We start from the raw sequence: 18,347 nt of genomic DNA on the forward strand, positions 1-18,347 counted from the left end.
TGTTATAAAACCATTAGAAACTGAATTTTACATACATTTAACGTGAGTCAACAAGACTGTATAAGAGGAGCCCGATTATAAGAACTGATTTTCTATTCTGTTTCAATTTTCTTCAGTGCTTTGGGAGACAGTAGGGAAGTTAAAGAATGTATATGATCTAAAAAGAGTGAAAAGCAGAGACGTGATGGTGCAGAGATGGGTTTGATTAAATGCAGCGAGTAGCTGATGGGAGCGGGATGGATTAATTGCCGCCGCGGAGCGTCTCCTCGGAGGGGGATGAAGCGCTCCTCGGGGGTCTTCTCATTATGACTCCATCAATCAAAGGTCCTGGGCCCGGTGCGCGTGTGCGCGCTCCCGCCGCGCTCTGTCTTGCTTTGGAGACGAAAAGAATCCAGACCCAGACACGCGGCCGCGCGCCTGCCCAGACAGCGGCCCTGAATGCCTGCGATGAGCGCGGGACGGCGGAGGTTCGCGCGACAGCTCGGCTGGGCCACGTAGCGGGGGCTGAGGCGGCCCGCGGCGCAGCGCACCGCAACCAAGCACTCTCCCGCAAAAAAAAGAAAAAAAAAAAAAAAGAAAAAAAGAAGTGCACACAAAGACCACTTGGCACCGGCCCCGTCTTTAAATGCACATCCGCGACCGTGGAGGGAGGGAGGGCGAGCGAGTGCAGCCCTGAATCTGTGCAACTCTGATTGCAAGAGGAGGGAGGTCGCTCTTGACGGAGGTAAGCCACCGAAACACGCAGCGAAATGTCGTTTTAGGAGTTTATTTGGTGCGCCTGCACGTGTGACCCGCATGACAGCCGCCTCGCCGGGACCGCCGGTGGCCCGGAGCCGCGGGGGAGAAGGGCTCCGTGAGCCCGGCTGGGAAAAGCACCGACTTTGTGACAGTGTCGAGTTGAGTGGGTTTGCCCGCTACAGCAGCCCGGGGTTCGGGGGCAGGAAAGCGCCGCTTTTTTCCCGTCGCGCGGCAGCGGAGGAGCGCCGCCGGCGAGCCGTGACTCGGGCTTTTCGCCCGGCGTCCGGCGCGTCTCTCCGCTGTCACGGTTCCCCCTGAAAGCGCCACATCGAAATTAACTGCAACGTCAAAGCTACATGTCTGACGTTGGTGCTAGCTGGGAAGCTAACTAGCCCCCAATCTGGGCGGTTTTTGGGCTCAACAAAAGACACACGCACAAAAAAGTGAAACTACACAGTGTGTGTTTTGGTGGTGCATGTCAGCTTATGCTAGCCGCAGGCAGGTCGAACTCGTGCAAGGTGTTGTGCTCGCGTTTCAGGGCAGAGTGAGCTTTAGCTGCTCTAACAGCTCCCATGTCTGCACCTTGAGCTAATGTAGCCACGCTAGCTCGTCATGTGTGCACAGGTTCCTACCTACGGACCGCCGCTAGCTGCCTGGCTAAGTAGCCCAAGTTGGTCAGGCCTGCGCGGCGCTCCTGCTGCTCTCCAAACATTCTCACCTTTTCGTCTTAACCCTTTCTTCACTTCGGGTCTGAACCCTCGCTTCACTTTTGGACACTTTTGCAGCCAGGAATGCAGCCAAACAGTGCTGAGACATGTACTGCTACTCGAAATCTTATTGAAGCCTTAATCTAGAGTGAAAAGTCACTAATGTGAATAATGCACATTAGATATGATGTATGCCATTATTATAAATCATCTGGAAAGTATTTGAACTCATTTTGTGCCCTATAAACTTTAATATTGGACAGAAGATTAGGGATTCTTTGAAATCTTGATGTATACTTCTCTGAAACTCCAGGTAAGGCTCTATGACCTGATTATGGGCTTGATGGCCAAACATCCACAGGGGCACCAAGCACCCCTGCAGTGCAAGCACAGTGAGCTGGTTAAAGTCTTATGAGTTTGGACAGAGTGAGGAATGTGAACTCTCGCACAAGCCGCAAAAGGGAAAGCTCCTTAAAGTCTAGACTTGAGAGGATGCAGGATTTGAGTGGCAGCGCTGCATAATAGAGGGATGAACGTGACGCATTTTGACTCCACAGATCTCATCTGCTTTGCTGTCGAGAGTTCAGCCAAGTGCTTGTGAACATGTGCACCATTTAGTGCTGCTGGATGCGGCCGTTGCACTGACGCTCCCATCCTGTGTCTTAGAAATCTCAAGGCACAGTAGCATCCATCCGGTTTGTGACTGGTTTTGTGGTTCACCCACTTTGAAATGAGTTTTGGTTTCTCATCACGTCCCTGAAACAAGATTGTAGAAGACTTTAAATCAGCCACTGCTGGAGGAACTTTGATTTCTCTGCAAGTTTTTGCTGAGCATTAGTAATGCTTTGGGTTACTGAAATGTGCTGTCAGAGAGACATTCATTGAGGCACTTCTTACTTTTCTTTCATCGGGGTGTGAGGAGCTGTCCAAAGTAACAATAAAAAAAGTCACCATTGATCATCATTTAAATAGTTTTGACCTCCTGATCTGACTAGGTGATCGTGTCGACTAATTACCAGCGATATTGAGAAGGCTGCGCTCTGCCTGCTTCCCACATCAAAGGGCTGCAATATTTCAGTGAGTGAAATGAGTCATCAGTGATAATATGCGAGTGGAAGGATTTTACTTTACACGAGTTGCATAACCATACTTTGTTTGTACATGTGCATTGTTTTCAGTTTTCAAGAGCCTGTTTTTTCTTTTCTGATGTGCTTCAGAAGTGAATCATGGCGTTAATGCAACCCTAAACATAGCTGGTTTGTCATTTATTTTAAGTGCATTATGCAGGGGTCTTCAACCCTGTTCTGAGAGGCCTAGTGGTGCGATGAGGGGCTCCTCAGTCCTCTTTTTAGAAGCTTGATGATTGGAGTCATGTGTTTTGAAGCGGAGAGACGTTTTAAAGCGTGCCGTGTTGGAGCCCGCTGGACTAGTTGCATGTTAAGTGAGGTTCCAGCAGTTTATATTGCTCCGTCATCGAGATGCAGGATAATCTACGAGGCTTTGTGTCCGGGACGAGCATGTGAGTTGAGTTGCTCTGTCAGTGCCGAGCTCACCCTCCCCCTGTGGTTTTAATGCTCTCAGAGCTGCTGCCCAACTCTCAGAAAGGATCAGCGTGCAAAGGAAGACAGGTGTGTCTTTATATGTGCAGATCGGCTGCAGAAAATGTCTTTCATGCATGGTTGCAGAACTATGTAAAACGGACGTGTGCATGCCTGACTAGAATTGAAGGAAACCTGCTTCCTTTAATAATAATAAAACCAGACAGATTAAATGAGTGTTGAAGTGCATTTTGACAACAAGGCAGATCAATGAACAAACATTACAGTAGTCATCAAATTAATCTTTCATCAAAGCATCTGCCGTTAGCCATTCTTCTTCCGTTTCAGATCATCTCCAGTCTGAATCAGAGGAGCGAATTTGAAAGCTGGATAATACAGTGGCAGTGAAAGTGCTGCTTTTTTATTTGGCGAATAACGATCTGGAGAAAGTGAAAGGGAGTCAAAAGATCACACTAAAGTAATCAATGCTAATAGCTCTGATTGCGTTGGAGAAAGTAAGCGACAGTGTTGTGTCTGTGTTTACTTTTTTTCACTTGCCGCTTCCTCTTTTGCGCGCTCGACGGCTCTTTTTAGCACTCTTTCAAACTCTTCACGGTAATTATGGCAGTAAATTAAAGATCAGAACAAAGTAGACTTCAAGAGTGGAGTGGGCGGGTGGGGTTGAGTATCAAAGACTCTTCTGGCCTATTTATGTTTTCTTCGCAGACGGTGGCGCTTCAGGAGGCTGGAAGTAAAGTGAGAGATGTTGGTGAATACTCGGAGGAGAGGATGTTTGCTGTCTCCCAGAAAGGAAATGTTGTTTTGTTTGTTTGTGTGGCGCTCAGGGAGGGGTATTCTGGTGAGCGAAACGCCCTTGTTGTGCACTCAGGAGCAGTTTTTTGGGGTGTAAAGTTGTTGGGAGGTCACCTAACCGTCGGTCCACGGATGTCGCAGCATTGAACAGTACACCTGTGCACTGAAACCGTCCGCTCCAGTGTAATGTTTGCTTAGCTTTCTATAGACATGATAATAGTAGGGTCGGGTGTAACAAGTGCAGCGCTCAGGCTTCACGAACAGGTTGAAATACAGTTTCCTGTGGTTGTGTGCAATACATGCTCCTGAGCTGTGGTTACACTACGCGCTCCAACAGTCAATGGGAGGGGTGAAAATTATCTGATGCTAAAGATGGAGTGAGAGCAGCTTGATGCTGAACTTTGAGATTGATTTTTTTGCAAACTGCATCAAATGAGCTGAAACACTTATTGCACAGGAACAGAGGTTTGTGCATGCGTCCAGGTTTCACTGTCCATGTTAAAAGATATCTGCTCGTCTTATAAAAAGTGCAGAGTCTCGCATTTAAAAAAATGCCCCTTTTGGGCATTAGGTAGCACAAGCAACAGCGATCAGCTGTCAGTTTTGCCAGTTTTTATTTATTGATTGGTTGCCAAAAGGTGCAAATCATTGCCATGCAGTCAGTGGTCCACATTCGATTTTGCTGTTCAAGTCAGTTTTTCTTGTTGACTTGAGGAGGATGAGATGCTGGATTCCAGAGACAGAGTACAAGGAATTTATGGTCAACAGTTGGCCTCAGATGTATTTTAAAGTTACCAATTAATTACTGCCTGTATAGAAACCACACACATGGAGAACATGCAAACTCCAGACACAAAGCCCCCCATGTGGGATATGAAACTGTGAGGGTAAAGACCAGTTTCCTGGCTCCAAATATATATGTGCGTGTGCAACAGAACAGCTTTCTGCAAGGATGTTGTGCAAAGAAGATGCTTAGTTTCTTTTCTAAACTGTTGTGAAAAAGTTGTATTTGTGAAGGCTCGCTGTTTGTTTGTTTTCTTGTGAGGTGTTTCGGTTGTGGTCTAGAATTAAGCAGCGTGTTCTGCTGCCGAAATTGAATGCACACACACACACACACACACACACACACACAGACACATTCATTTGTGAAAGCTGCGGTTTTTCAGCTCGTACACACAACGCTGAAACATCTGTGGGCACATGTAGCACTCGCAGTATCAAACCTGACATTACGGCTTCGGTTTCAGGTCACCGGCTCTCGAGGGAGGCAAGGCAGCGGAAGAGCTCGGCGCCTAATCTCAACCTTGTTCCTCTTTGTTTCGTTTCTTCTGTCGTAGGTGTGTCGCGCGGTAAATGGCCGTTCCAGCGAGACGCAGCGATCCTCGCAGCGGTCGTGGCATCTTGACCTGAAGACCCTGAAGGCCCCGGGACCTCGCAGGCCGGATCGGACACCTGGTCTCACATGTCCACCGTTGGTGACGCGACGCCATCGATTTAGCCGTCTGATTTCCGAACGTATGGACGAGCCATCGGAGCAGTTTGCATGTTTCTCCAGCTGCGTTTCTCCCCCCGGACAACATGGATGCTCTCTTTGAATCGGGCTGACTGTGTGTCCCCTCGTCCCCTCCTTCCTGTCTCTTCAGTCGAAGGAGGGCGGGGGATTGGCGTGGCGTCCCCTGCCCCTCCTCGTAGGGTGGACTAGTCTGCCGTAGCTGTTGCTCTCCTGCGTTTCCTCTCTGCGCCCATCAAGTCCTTCCCTCCACATCCTCCTTCTCTTCATGAAATCCTGCCAGAGCCTCAAGGAGGAGGTTTCCGTCCCGGGCCTTGGCGGGATGTCACAGGAGGAAGGACGCAGGGCTCCGGTGTCCCAGTCCTACTTCCACTCTCCCAACCCTGACCTGGATCTGACGGGGAAGCTTTTCAAGAGGGAGGTCGGCGGCAAGCCTTACTCGGTGCTGGTGGACAATAAGATGGCGGCCAAGTCTTCCATGGGAGATCAGAGCATCGGTGCGCTGCCCGCTCAGCACGCCGCTCCGCAGCAGTACTTCAGAGAGGGGACGGCGGGTCAGGAGGTGGGAACGCAGGGCTCCCAGGCAGGAAACGAGGGCTCCTCCGACGACACCGAGGATGACGAGGAGGAGGAGGAGGAAGAGGAGGACGAGGAGGAAGAAGAGGGCGAGGACGGGGAGGAGGGCTTCAAGAGGGAGCAGATCATCGTGGAGGTGAACTTAAACAACCAGACGCTTCACGTGTCCAAGGGGGACAACAAAACCGGAACGCCCGCCGACGACTCGGAGAGAGGGGCCAGCGACGAGGACGAGGAGGAGGAAGAGGACGAAGATGAGGAGGAGGAGGAGGACGAAGACAGCCCCGACGAAGAGGAGGAGGACGATGACGAGGAGGAGGAGGATGAGCTAGAGAGCGGGAGGCCGCGCTCCAAGAGAGCCCGCCGTGGTGCCGGCAGCACGGCGGCTCACAGCCAGCCGCGGAGGAAGAGCCTGCGGGCGGCCCTGAGCGCCGCCACCTCCGGGATGACCACCAGGGGCCGCCGGAAGCGCATGGAGCCGCCCAAGAGCAAGCGCCGGTCGGCCAGGTCGGCCGGCTCCTCCGGGGGCGCGGCGGCGGCGGCGGCGGGCGGGAAGGCGGAGGTGGAGGAGAAGGAGCTGCTGGCGTGCGAGAAATGCCCGCGGGTGTTCAACACGCGCTGGTACCTGGAGAAGCACATGAACGTCACGCACAGGCGCATGCAGATCTGTGACAAGTGTGGCAAGAAGTTCGTCCTGGAGAGCGAGCTGGCGCTGCATCAGCAGACGGACTGCGAGAAGAACATCCAGGTAAAGACCAGCTCACCGCTCTCACTGCCAACAGAGGCAGGTCTGTCTGAGATTAGGGCGTGACAGAGGAGCGGCGAGCCAAGCAGTTCACACAAGCAGTCAGAGAGAATCCGTTAAAATAGATCAAGATGAGCTTATTTCTCCAAAGAAATAGCTTCAGCCTCACCTATTATTAGAGCTGCGCTCCTCATTTGAATAAACAGACCCAATTCTTACAGAGATTCCAGAAACATCCACTTTAGAGTGTTTTTGGCTCATTTTGAAAGCATTGTGGAGATGTTACCGAGGCGTGACTGAGCTATATTCCATGTTTCATTTGCTAACAGAGTTTCCTGAGGCTTTTTGGACCAGATGCCTCGTCTTCCTGAATGAATACTTCAATTTTGATAGTTTCCCGTAGAGAGTACTGATTTACACTTGGTTACTTTAACAATGCTACTCGTTTCCAAGCTGTTCACCCTTTTTCATTAGAGGCACTCGAACATTTCCAGTTATTTCTCCTCTTCATCACTCACTTCACTAAGTTCTAACCACTCTCAAACTGCTCCAGCGCCCCTGACGACTTTCCACCTGTCCCGTCTCACTTTTCCTCCTTACAGCTTTAAAAGATAGACTTAATGAACCGTTGTTATATGTAAGGCTCCCCAATCAGTACAAAACCACTGCATGATTTTATATCTGTTTTACTTTGGTGGTTGTTTTTGATCTTGTTGTCATCAAGCTGCTCCAACGCGGTACCGCCACACAGAGTACCAGACCCAATACTGGCATCGTTCAACCTCAGTAGGAAGTTTGTTCTGGACCTTCATCCAAAAACTGAACAAGCTCTGTATGAAAGTGAAAGAAAAATAACCGTCATACACCAAAAAAAACACAAACTCCCATTGGTGTCTGGAGGCCTGTAGATGTGTCTGAGGATGAAGGTTAAATTATAACATACCATTGCTAATTTATGGAGCGAGAATCCGTGTGAATGGCTTTGGAAAGTTAATGATTTGCCTCGACCAACGACTGAAACGCGTTTCATGTTGCTTCATAAAACCCCTGGAATTTGTCAGTGTAGAAGATAGTTGTGATTGCCTCTGTGTCAGACAAGAACGTAATGCATCTTGAATATTTCACTGACGTTTTCCAGTTGTCATCTTGATGAAACGGTAGCAGAAGAACCAGAAAAAACTGAGCTCTTTAATTCCAGCGGTTAGCAAATTATTCTCCCTGGTGGTCATCAGTCTCTCTCACCAATGCATTGTGTGTAGAATTATTAGCCAAGCGAGTACTTTGGTCATTTTCCTGCTTGTTTTCCAGCTCCAAGCTGTTTCAGTGTGACTGCTTGTTGGATTTGAATCTACCAGGTATTTGTTTTTATCAGGTAGGGTGTGTCCTCATGAGATCAACATCTTATGTTGAAGTGTGTAGATTCTTTCCCTCTGACAAAATCGGACAAAAAAAGACATTAGTCTCTGAGAACTCTGAACTTGGGAAAAGATAAATCTTTCAGAGGGAAGCAACATGTTTAAAATTACAAAGTTATTCTGTCGTGATCACAGAACTATCAGACGCTCTGCTACAAAATGTCAGTAGGGTCAAAAGAAAGACCTCGAGAGGAGAAGACGTGAAATAACTGTTAAAGATTTAACAGGGGGACAAGGCACTGTCCTTTTGGATTGGAACTGTTACGTTATTTAATAATTCTGCAAATATTTAAAAAGGCCATTTAATCAGGTTTTGTCTTTAGCTGTTAACTTTAACATTTTAACAACTTGACTCATAGAAGTTTAACGTACTTAAGCTCACAATGCAGTTGACCAAAATAAATTTCCCAACAAATTGTCACTGAATCCTTTTATTGTTCCTGCATCCAAATTGCATCTGCACACCCTGCTGAAGCAGGACACTCCAAAACACAATCAGTGGGCAGTTCCCAGTCTGTCTTTGATTATAGAGGCGTTAAAGACCTCAGTGAGGGTCCCAAACCCCAGTTTGGGAAGCATTGGAGCCATTTGTGATTTAATGTGTCTAAAACAGGGAAAACTCATTCAGGGACTTAGTACTCAAGGTTCTTAAATTGAATCAAATTTTATTTATAAACGCGGGTTTTTGACTGTGGGTGATCTCTGTTTATCTGGACCTTGGGATTTCTAACAGAAACTGACCTGAAGAAAACTTCAGCCTGGGCTTTTATTTTTATTTCCTTTGATCATGAATCGTTAAAAGTCGGAGGGAAAAGGCTGTTGATGGCATGAAAAGTTTTAAATAGTTTTATGGAGCCACGCGATCACCTCAGTTTACATCTTTGGCCCCTTTGGGTTGGGAAAAAAGGATGAATGAACTTCACGTGGGTGAAGAAGAAACCTTCTGCTGTGCAACAGCTGAAGTGTAAAGCTTTACCGTGTGCTTCATACATCAGTCTCAATGATCAGTGTGGGGCCATATTCCTTTTTTAAGGGACTGATGATGAAAAGCAGGGCAAACAAAGGAGTGTTTGCCCAGGAGTGATTCAGAAAATGTGCTTTAATGACAGAAGCGATGGTTCAGGACCCGTGGCAACAGGAAACACTGGAGGCTTCATGTTAGATAAAGTGCGGAGAGCTCGTCGAGTTACTGAAATAAAGAGCGAGACACTCGGAGAGGAATAAAATCCTCACATGATAAGTTGGCCTGCACTCGCTCCCGGGCTGGGGGGGATTCCAGGAAAGAGGGCAGAATCTGATGAGACGGAATCCAGGATTTTCAAGCTCTAAGTGTTTTTAATGCTGTGTTTAGCTTGTTGGTGGCAGCAGGACGGCTCCTGGAGCCTTCAGGATACCTGCCGTCTCTGAAGAGTGGATTTATTCCCCGACCCCTGCCGTAAATCTGGAGCCAGGCAGGACTGGCTTCAAAACAACGTGAATGTTTGCTCGTGGCCAAGTTAGAGATTGAGCTGGACATTGGTCCAAAGCAGTGCAGCTTCGCCAAGGAGACCAGAACAATTAGTGTCCAGGAGGCATATTTAATATAGGCTGCTGGAAAGCTTCTCCTCTGGTCAGTGTAGTTACAGTTAAGTCTGTGAATTTTACCACACTGAGGCCGTTTTCAGTGTTTCAAACAGTGGATTTGAAATGAAACGATGCACATGCAGGTAAAAATGGTAGATTTCCATAATGTTTCTACTGTACATGGCTTCAGCCTGGTGCCGTCTGCTGCTCCCCCAGCAGAGGGCGCCGCAGTATAACAGTGACTTGACATCAGCTCTCCAGCAGCTGGATCCCATCCTGACCCGTCTCTCTCTCTCGTCTCCTGTGTCTTTCTCAGTGCGTCTCCTGCAACAAGTCCTTTAAGAAGCTGTGGTCGCTGCACGAGCACATTAAAATTGTGCACGGCTACGCAGAGAAGAAATTCTCATGTGAGATCTGTGAGAAGAAATTCTACACTATGGCTCATGTTCGCAAGCACATGGTTGGTAAGTTGGGCCCTTCTGTTTTACTTTCGGAGATCACTTCATGATGTTTTGTTGTGAATATAAAAGAGTGAGTCCCACATGACGACAAACCCCCCAAATCAAAAGCAAACTCTTCATTTTTTTTACTCGTGCATTTTTATTTTATGGTAAAGTCTTAATGTGTATTACTAAATGTAAGTCATTTTCCAGTTCATCTTTTTGCATCCTGTGATTTTTTTTATTTTCTTTTAACCAGTCACACACTCATTTTGCTGAGTAGACAGTAAATGTAGAGCACCTCTGTGGGTTTTTGCCCCATATCTCTGCCTTTTGAGTTCATCCAGGCAGCAGGAATGGCCATGAGGCTCCGGATCCGGTTATTGAGTTCACACAGGACAGATCACTGGTCCATCACAACACACACGCGCACACACACACACGCACACAGTCAATGATCAACATAGTTATGAATAAAACACACCATGAGAAAGCTGGAGGACTTGAACAAAAGCCACGGTATTTGCAGGGAGAACATGCAAACTCCATGCTTGCACTTCTCGCCACTACAGAATCCTTTCTTTTTTTCCTTTTTTCAGCTTTTATTTTCATATTTTTATGTTTATTTCAACATTCTCCTGTTGTATTTTCACCACCTTTATCACCCAAAACCAGTTTTCCTCTCTTGTGTGGCTTTACTGGTGTTTTTTTTAAATGTGTGGCTTGTTACTGTCCTTTGCATAATCCTGAGGTAAATGTTTAATTTGACTCTGGCCGCCTCACGGTTACCTCCTGCGGCGTCCCGTGGATTGAAACGCCTCTCGTCCGTTCCCGCAGCCCACACCAAGGACATGCCGTTCACCTGTGAGACATGCGGGAAGTCGTTCAAACGCAGCATGTCTTTAAAAGTCCACTCGCTGCAGCACTCTGGAGAGAAGCCCTTCCGCTGTGAGGTGAGTGGCACACGGCGGGCCGTGCGGCTCTACAGTCATCAGGCCGGAGTTTAAAACGCCGCTCTCACTCACACGTGGGCTGAAAAGCCTGAAACGTTGTTGTGATTTATGCAAACTGCCGTTAATGGGCTCATTTGATCTCCCTCTCTGCGAACATAGTGAACAACCAACGTCCCTGAATAACACTGGAAACATCCCAGTGTGTGTGTGTGTGTGTGTGTGTGTGTGTGTCTGTGTGTGTGAGAACGGCGTGCACCCAGAGGAATTTCGGAGCTGAATGAAACTTGTCTGTTCAGTCTTTTCTGTTTTTCAAGTGTCGTTACCATAAATTCCTGGGCTGAATGAAGGGTTTCTCCCCGGGGTCATGGAGTAAATTTACGTTCCAGCTCAAAACGCCTCTGAATAAATAGGTCAACGCCGACTTAAATGTTGCTTTTCTTTGCTGAACACACACCGAAATGCCTCACCTGTGTTTTATTCCCAGTCCTACCTCCCGAAAGTCGTTACTTTGAGCTGAATTTGAATATTAAGTGGCTGTATTCTTGTGCGGAATGGCTGAAAGAGCTGTTTTTTTGTTGTTGTTGTTTTGTTTTAAATAGATTTCTTGTTTTATTCTTAGAAAACAGCCTCGAGTGCAGAGGAACATCTGTGCCATGTGGTTGAAAACCGTCCCAAAATAGACGTTTCAGTCAGTATTTTACTAGGAAACAAGCCTAAATGTTTCTGGTGTTGATTTTTAGATCTACTTCAGTCCAGGGGGGTTAGGTTAGGTTTTGTCTACATCAGGACATATTTGGCACTACTTCAACACATTGTGTATCCGTGGTCTGAACCAAATGTCACTGGGTGACTCAAGGAGAGCCAGTAGGCGGCGATCTGCTTCAGGCCACTCCAGGGCACACAGGACCGTGGTTATGGGTGGAGCTGCTCTAATTAAATGTTAGAAGATATGCAGCATGTAATCACACGCATGTTAAGCCCCTGAAACATGTATGCCTCACGTTTCCTAACTTTGGAAACTGCCGGAGATTTTCCCCCGCAGCCTTCTGTTTAGTCAGGTGAGCCCACTGACATTATAAATACCTCTTCACCCGACCGGGAGAGCAAACAGTGCTGCTAAATGCACCCAGTCTTCAGCCTGTCGGACTGACTTTCTCTCTCCAAGCATCATGCATACGAGGAGGAGAAACATGGTTTTCCTACATAAGTTAATCAATCAATCAATTTATTTTTGTATAGCCCAGTATCACAACAACAGTTGCCTCAGAGGGCTTCAAGATGTTACAAGTTAACAGGGGAACGTCGGTAGAACTTCTACAGTGACATGAATCTGCCACATATTTATCTTGAAAAAAGATAAGTTGGATTTGTTTTGCTTTTGTTGTGGCTGTAAAATGTTCAAATAAGCAGGTTAAACCATTAAAATAAGTTCAAATGAGGTGTGTTCGGTGTGGGGTAGGCCTTCATTTGCGAAGTGCAGAGGCAGGAACACTCGGGTTCAGCTGGGACGCCTTCACATAGCACAAGACTTTCGTTTGTGAGGCAGAAAATCATAAAGACAAAAAGTACGGTAAAAAGACCCAAATTTGATCCCCTCATGAAGTGATAAATACACACGTGCAGCATCGTAGCGTTCTTTAGGAGAACTTCTTGCCTCCGTAGACTTTCATGCTCTGCTGCTTCACCGACAACCTCCACAAGGTGGCAGCTCGGAGGCATCATAGACATGTACAATGTAGACCTATTAGATGTATGATTCTCCCATCATGGCAGGGTCTATGAGTGATATGTCTCTGCTCACCGTGACAGCGCTGTTTTGCTGCTTCCGATGTAAGGTGTAAACACAACAGATAGAATTACTAATATTTTGTAACACAAAAGTACTCTGCGATGCTCGGGGTGCTAAAATACCCTGTTGTTTTGGCAGGTCTGGAAAAGAATGATACGGTCTCTTGAAGATTTATCTGGTGTTTCAAAATGAAATCATCCTCTCATCATAAGTTGTGGATTTTATCTCATTTTGAATCCTGAGAAGTCTCTTGTGTTTGAAAAACTTGGTGAGATCCAGCATTCAGCTCAGAGCATGTTTCGGGTGAGTTGTGGGGTGTGTGATCTGTTCCAGGCTCCGAGGAGACTTCTCATTTTCACAACCTCCAATTCACAGCGTCAAAATAAGAACATTTTGTAAGCGGTGTACGTAAAGTCTGAGAGGCTGCAGCTCTTCTGTGTTGACATGTCTGTGTTTTTATGTGTTTACCTGAGTGTGTGTGTGTGTGTGTGTTTTCTGACTGTGTCGTCTGCAGAACTGTGACGAACGGTTCCAGTACAAGTACCAGCTGCGCTCCCACATGAGCATTCACATCGGCCACAAGCAGTTCATGTGCCAGTGGTGCGGCAAGGACTTCAACATGAAGCAGTATTTTGACGAGCACATGAAGACGCACACAGGTGAGAGCAGTCCAGCGCCGCTTCCTCCCAACTCAGGTTTTTTGGCTCCGTTTGTAGTCGTGTTGCCCCTTCAGCTTCTACTCTACTAGATTTTCCTGTTGAGCAGGAAGCGTCCAACAGGGGAGAAAGTGACACCTGCACTCTGCTGGCTCAGGTCAGCTGCAAAACCGTAAGAGACCGTAGATAACCGAGAAAAGGTTTGCTGAAATCGAGCCTGGTGACGACACCAGGAAGGCTTCGGATAACAATCCCAGACATGAAACCCCAGTGTTTAGAAACGACTCCCTGTGCTTCCTTCATGAAGTCCCTGGAGCTGTTCAGGCCGTTTTTAACCTTCCGTTCACGAAAACAAAGCAGGCACTTTTAGAAAGTGGACCAAACTAAACATCAGTGTTCCCGCCTGTCTCCATCCTGAAAGGAAAAAAACCCACTGGACGCTGGGTGTTTCCAGCAGCGGAAAGAGCAGCAGGCTTCTTTTCAGTAATGAGAGGGACGCTGTACATCAGAGAAGGGCCTGGAATACATCGTGGTTTATAATCACTGCGCTGCAGCGTCCCTCTGATTTTCTCTCCGTCTCTAAAACCCGACTGACTCCCCATTCCTGCAAGTCCTTCACTCTTTCTCCAGCCGTGCCGCTTGTGGGCGGACACACACACACACACACACACTCTCCGTGGGCCCTCTCAGTTCTATTTGTGATATGTAATTATGCTCCCCTCTCCTGTCCCCGCCGCTACCAGCCAATTTAGCCTCCTCCATAAGACGACACACCCAGCGGAGCTCTGTAATACACGCTAAACACCCCGAGCGCCGTCGCCCGCCGCAGGTTTTTTACCGGGGGATAATCAGGAGTGAAGGTAACGTAGCAGTCGCAGAAGACCGCCACATTAGCGTTCATGTGTGGTGGCGGGGCTTCGCATCATGCCAGGATGCGGCGTTTGGAGAGCCCTTCAGCAGCCTGTTAATAGACGGCCGCGTGGGCGGCGGCAGGCACATCCAGCGGCTCCGTGGAGGGAGGTTAATGAGAGCGCCGTTCCAGCGGGGCGGCCGCCGCTGTTCACTTTCACATCTCCCCTCCTCAGAGTGTGAATTGTAATAGCTTCCCGTGGAGTGGGTGGGTTGACAGCGGCGACCCTCAATTTAAGATGGCAGCCTATTAGCGCTCTCAAAAGAGAGCTGTTGACGGGGAACAAAGTTAACTCCGCGGAACGGAGGCTTGATTTTAGTGTTGGGCCGTCACCGCTGACGGCGAGTGATTTGCGCCGTCATTTCCTGTCGTCTCGCTGCTTTGTCCTCCTCACGTGTGGATCTCTCGTCCCGTCACGCAGGAGAGAAGCCGTTCATCTGCGAGATCTGCGGGAAGAGCTTCACCAGCCGGCCCAACATGAAGCGCCACCGCCGCACGCACACGGGCGAGAAGCCGTACCCGTGCGAGGTGTGCGGCCAGCGCTTCCGCTTCTCCAACATGCTGAAGGCGCACAAGGAGAAGTGCTTCCGGGTCACCAGCCCCGTGGTGCTGCAGGCCAGCGGCCCCCCCGTGCCGGTCCGCATCTTCGCCAACGCCTTCTCCTCCACCTCCTCCTCGTCCTCCTCGTCCTCGTCCTCCGCCCCGGGCGCCGGGCCCTCCGCCGCCCCCCCCTCCACCGCGGCGGCGTCCCTGGGTCTGAGCCCCGCCGGGGGGTCGCTCGCCCCCCAGGGCCCCGTCGGACACGCCTTCTCCCACGTGCAGCTGCACTCGGCGCCCGCCCACCACCACCCGCACCCCCCCGGCCCCCAGCAGCACCTCCCGCCCCACCCCCACCACCACCTGGCCGTCCCGCCCGTCTCCCACCTGCCCCCGCCCCCGGCCCTCTTCAAGAGCGAGCCGCTGAACCACTGCGGGCACGAGGACGGCGGCGGCGGCTACCTGCACCACATGGGGCCCCCGGACAAGGCCCCCGGGGCCCCGCAGCACCACTGAGCCGGGCTCCGGGTCCTGCAGGCCGGCGCCACGCCCCGCCCCGCCCCCACCCCCTCCTCTTAGGCGTGTCTACACAGGAAGTCCTGCGTCAAACGCAGCGGGACACACTGGAGGCGTTCAAACGCGGAGGTGAAGGACAAGAGCGCCGGATCGACGGCGCCGGCCGAGCACGAGGTGGACGACTGGGAGGAGGCTTCCTGTGTAGACACGCCGTCAAACCGGCTGCAGCCGCGCTGTCCTCGCTCCCGGTTGATTGTAACATTACAGCCTCTAGAGTTTTCTGTACGTCGAGCATCGAGTCTTCATGAAAAGCTGCTGATATGCGTGTTGAGCTTCACAGGTCGCCGGAGTATCGCCGGTCGTGTTGAGCGGACTCGAGGTCAGGAATGCTCCACCTGCTCTCCTGGCTGTCCCGCACAGACGTGTTAAAATGAATGTTTGAACTGGTTCTACCTGAGCCCCGCCCCCCGAGGAAGCTGCAGTGCCATAGGTTACAGGGAGGGGGGGGGGCGGAGGGACGGTTTTTCTAGATGGTTCCTGAATCTGGACGAAGTCTGAGATTCCTGTCGTGGCATAAAGGTGCTTTCCATTCCAGAACATCAGTCTCTTAACTCTGCTTTAACGTGACTTTATTTTTTAATCCTCACTTGTATGAAATACAAAGCAACAAATGTACGGTGTCGGACAGAGCAGGACTTTTCTACGGTGAAATCAAATACTTCGCGACGGAGATGACTCAAGTTATGCAGGCACACACACACACACACACATACACACACACACATACACAGCCGTCACTGATGCTCCCACTGTGATCGGCGCCACCTCAAGCTTTCAGTACTGTTGGTCAGCAGATGCTTCTTAAAGATGGACGACTGTCATGAATACTGCCACTGTGAGGGGCCAGGCTCCTGGCCCCATCAGGACTTACCCCCACCTCTCTCGCTGCTGTCGAAATCGATACGGGTTACCATGTTAAAGGTCATTAGACAAACACACAGTATAGACACGACCGGGACCGGAGCGCGTTGCCCTCGGCCGATGTTCCAGTGTTGCGGCGCGGGGCGGCCGTCGCGACGCACAGGCTCCTCTTGGACTCTCATCGTACCGGCGTTCGTAGATCCACACGGGCCGCGCTCGCGACCGAGCCTGTTGAATGTTGCCTAAAGCAGAGCAGCGACTCGCCAGGCGCTCACACCTTGTTTTTTATTATAATCGTCTCAGTTTTAAGCTAACGAACGGCTCTGTGCTGGAGATAAACTGGCGTGAGGCAGCGGTGGGAACGGTCGCCACAGGGTCGACGCGGTGTTGATCGTGTCGCCTGTCTTGCTCCTTCACCACAAGCCGCGTGTGTGTGTGTGTGTGTATGTGTGTGGGAGAACCTGACATGGACAATAGCAGTAAGGTTAACTTTTCTTTTCCTCCTCTCACTTCCCCACTCTGATGGGTGTTCAAACCGAAGCAGTGGCGCTCAGTAGCTTAGCCCCGCCCCCTGTTCGTCCTGCAGGTTTCAGTAGCACTGCGACACTGGCTTCTCATCCTGTCCCCTCGGGTTCACCGCTGCCGTTCAGCGTTTTTTGCAGTATGGATCTGTAACTGTTTGTTTTTAAAAAGCCTTTTTTGTTTGTTTGTTTGTTTTGTTTTCGTTTGTGTGTATTCTCTGCACTTTACTGCTGCGTGGGCGAGGCGCAGGGAAGGGGGCGGGTGGTGGGGGAGGGTGGGGACTGACGACGCATTGTGGAACGGAGTGCAGTCGTGGCGGCGCGGAGGCCGGCGCAGGCCGCCACGCTTGGGTGGATGTTTTTAGGCAAGGAAAGGAGGAGAATCCCGGCAGGAGGCGGGTAGTGTGGAAGGGACCATGGCAAGCAAAGGACATTTCTTTCTACGTTTTCTACCTGCTTTTTTTTTTTTTTTTTTTTTTTTTAGTCTAAGGAATAAATATTTGCTCTAATGCCGACCTCCTTTCAAAAATAAAAGCAATGCTCCTGCTTTGGCGACTCTACACTAGCTCCTCCGCACAACGTCTGAAACCCATCTTGGAATCATGTGTCTCTCGGTGTCTCGTCTCCTCGGTCCACAGAACGATTCTCCTCCTCCTTTCTTTGTTATATAGAATGCACTTTCTACTAAATTTCTTGGGTAGTTCAGAAAAATAACATTGTATATTCTTTAAAGATGTTTTAAACAAAAAAAAAAAAATCAATATACTTTTCCCCTTTGTATTTTTAACCACTTAATGTAGCATTGCGTATTTTATTATTGTATCTGGTACAAAATGTGCAGCTTTATAATGTCCTGGTTTGTCCTTATTTTGTATGTTATTCGGAGATCGGGGGGGAGAAGTGGAAAAAAAAACAAACAAGTTGGGCCTTTTTTTGATAATGTACATTTAACTGACTGCTAACTTTGAGAAGTAAAAACAAGTAGCCATGAACCAGCCGCTTCTGGAGTCTTTTCTCTTCCTCTGAGTCATTTGGTGAAAACGGGTTTCCGAGACCGACGTGTTTCCTGTTTTCTGACGGGACTTCACTTCTTTAATGCCCCGCTGTGGTGACAGGGATTTCTCAGTTACATCAGGCACTTCATCCCACTTCATCTTGATTAAGAATTGGAGGAACTGTGTCAATTTGTGATTAAAACATTAAGTGTGACGATCGCAGCTTCGGCCCTCGTAGTGTTTCAGTTCTTGCTTTGTGTTGCAGCAAACTGATAATTTCACTTTCCCCAATGTACAAGCCGAGTGTCTGCCTTGACGGTATCCAGCAACAGAAGAACTGCTGTAGAGAAATGCTGGTTCCCCCCCCCCCCCCGACTGGATGTGCAGGCCTTTGTTAGTCAATAGTTTCCACTCAGCCAACTTTTCATTCCTCTGTGAACACACTCTCAGGTCACATCCAGGTGTTCACTGTAGCCCGAGCATCCGTCCCCTCCATCGCCAGAG

At 49.3% G+C, this 18,347-nt stretch overlaps 1 protein-coding gene across 1 annotated transcript; it reads left to right on the top strand.

Moving 5' to 3' along the window:
* Window positions 1–441: 441 nt before the first annotated feature.
* znf652 (zinc finger protein 652) lies at window positions 442–17,840 on the top strand. Its single transcript, XM_030088912.1, has 6 exons — window positions 442–724; window positions 5,134–6,630; window positions 9,922–10,069; window positions 10,883–10,998; window positions 13,302–13,446; window positions 14,775–17,840. Exons 2-6 carry the CDS (start codon window positions 5,575–5,577, stop codon window positions 15,404–15,406), a joined length of 2,097 nt encoding a protein of 698 aa, XP_029944772.1. The 5' UTR covers window positions 442–724; window positions 5,134–5,574; the 3' UTR covers window positions 15,407–17,840.
* The last annotated feature ends 507 nt before the right edge of the window (window positions 17,841–18,347 follow it).

The sequence above is a fragment of the Salarias fasciatus genome, chromosome 4 (assembly GCF_902148845.1).
Source record: "Salarias fasciatus chromosome 4, fSalaFa1.1, whole genome shotgun sequence".
Lineage (NCBI taxonomy): Eukaryota > Metazoa > Chordata > Actinopteri > Blenniiformes > Blenniidae > Salarias > Salarias fasciatus.

What these genes read in the sequence shown, in the direction of transcription:
- znf652 (XM_030088912.1), top strand. Translation starts at nt 5,575, where the DNA reads ATGAAATCCTGCCAGAGCCTCAAGGAGGAGGTTTCCGTCCCGGGCCTT. An exon ending in ACTGCGAGAAGAACATCCAG is followed by an intron (nt 6,631 to 9,921) that starts GTAAAGACCAGC and finishes TGTCTTTCTCAG; the next exon opens with TGCGTCTCCTGCAACAAGTC. An exon ending in AGAAGCCCTTCCGCTGTGAG is followed by an intron (nt 10,999 to 13,301) that starts GTGAGTGGCACA and finishes TGTCGTCTGCAG; the next exon opens with AACTGTGACGAACGGTTCCA.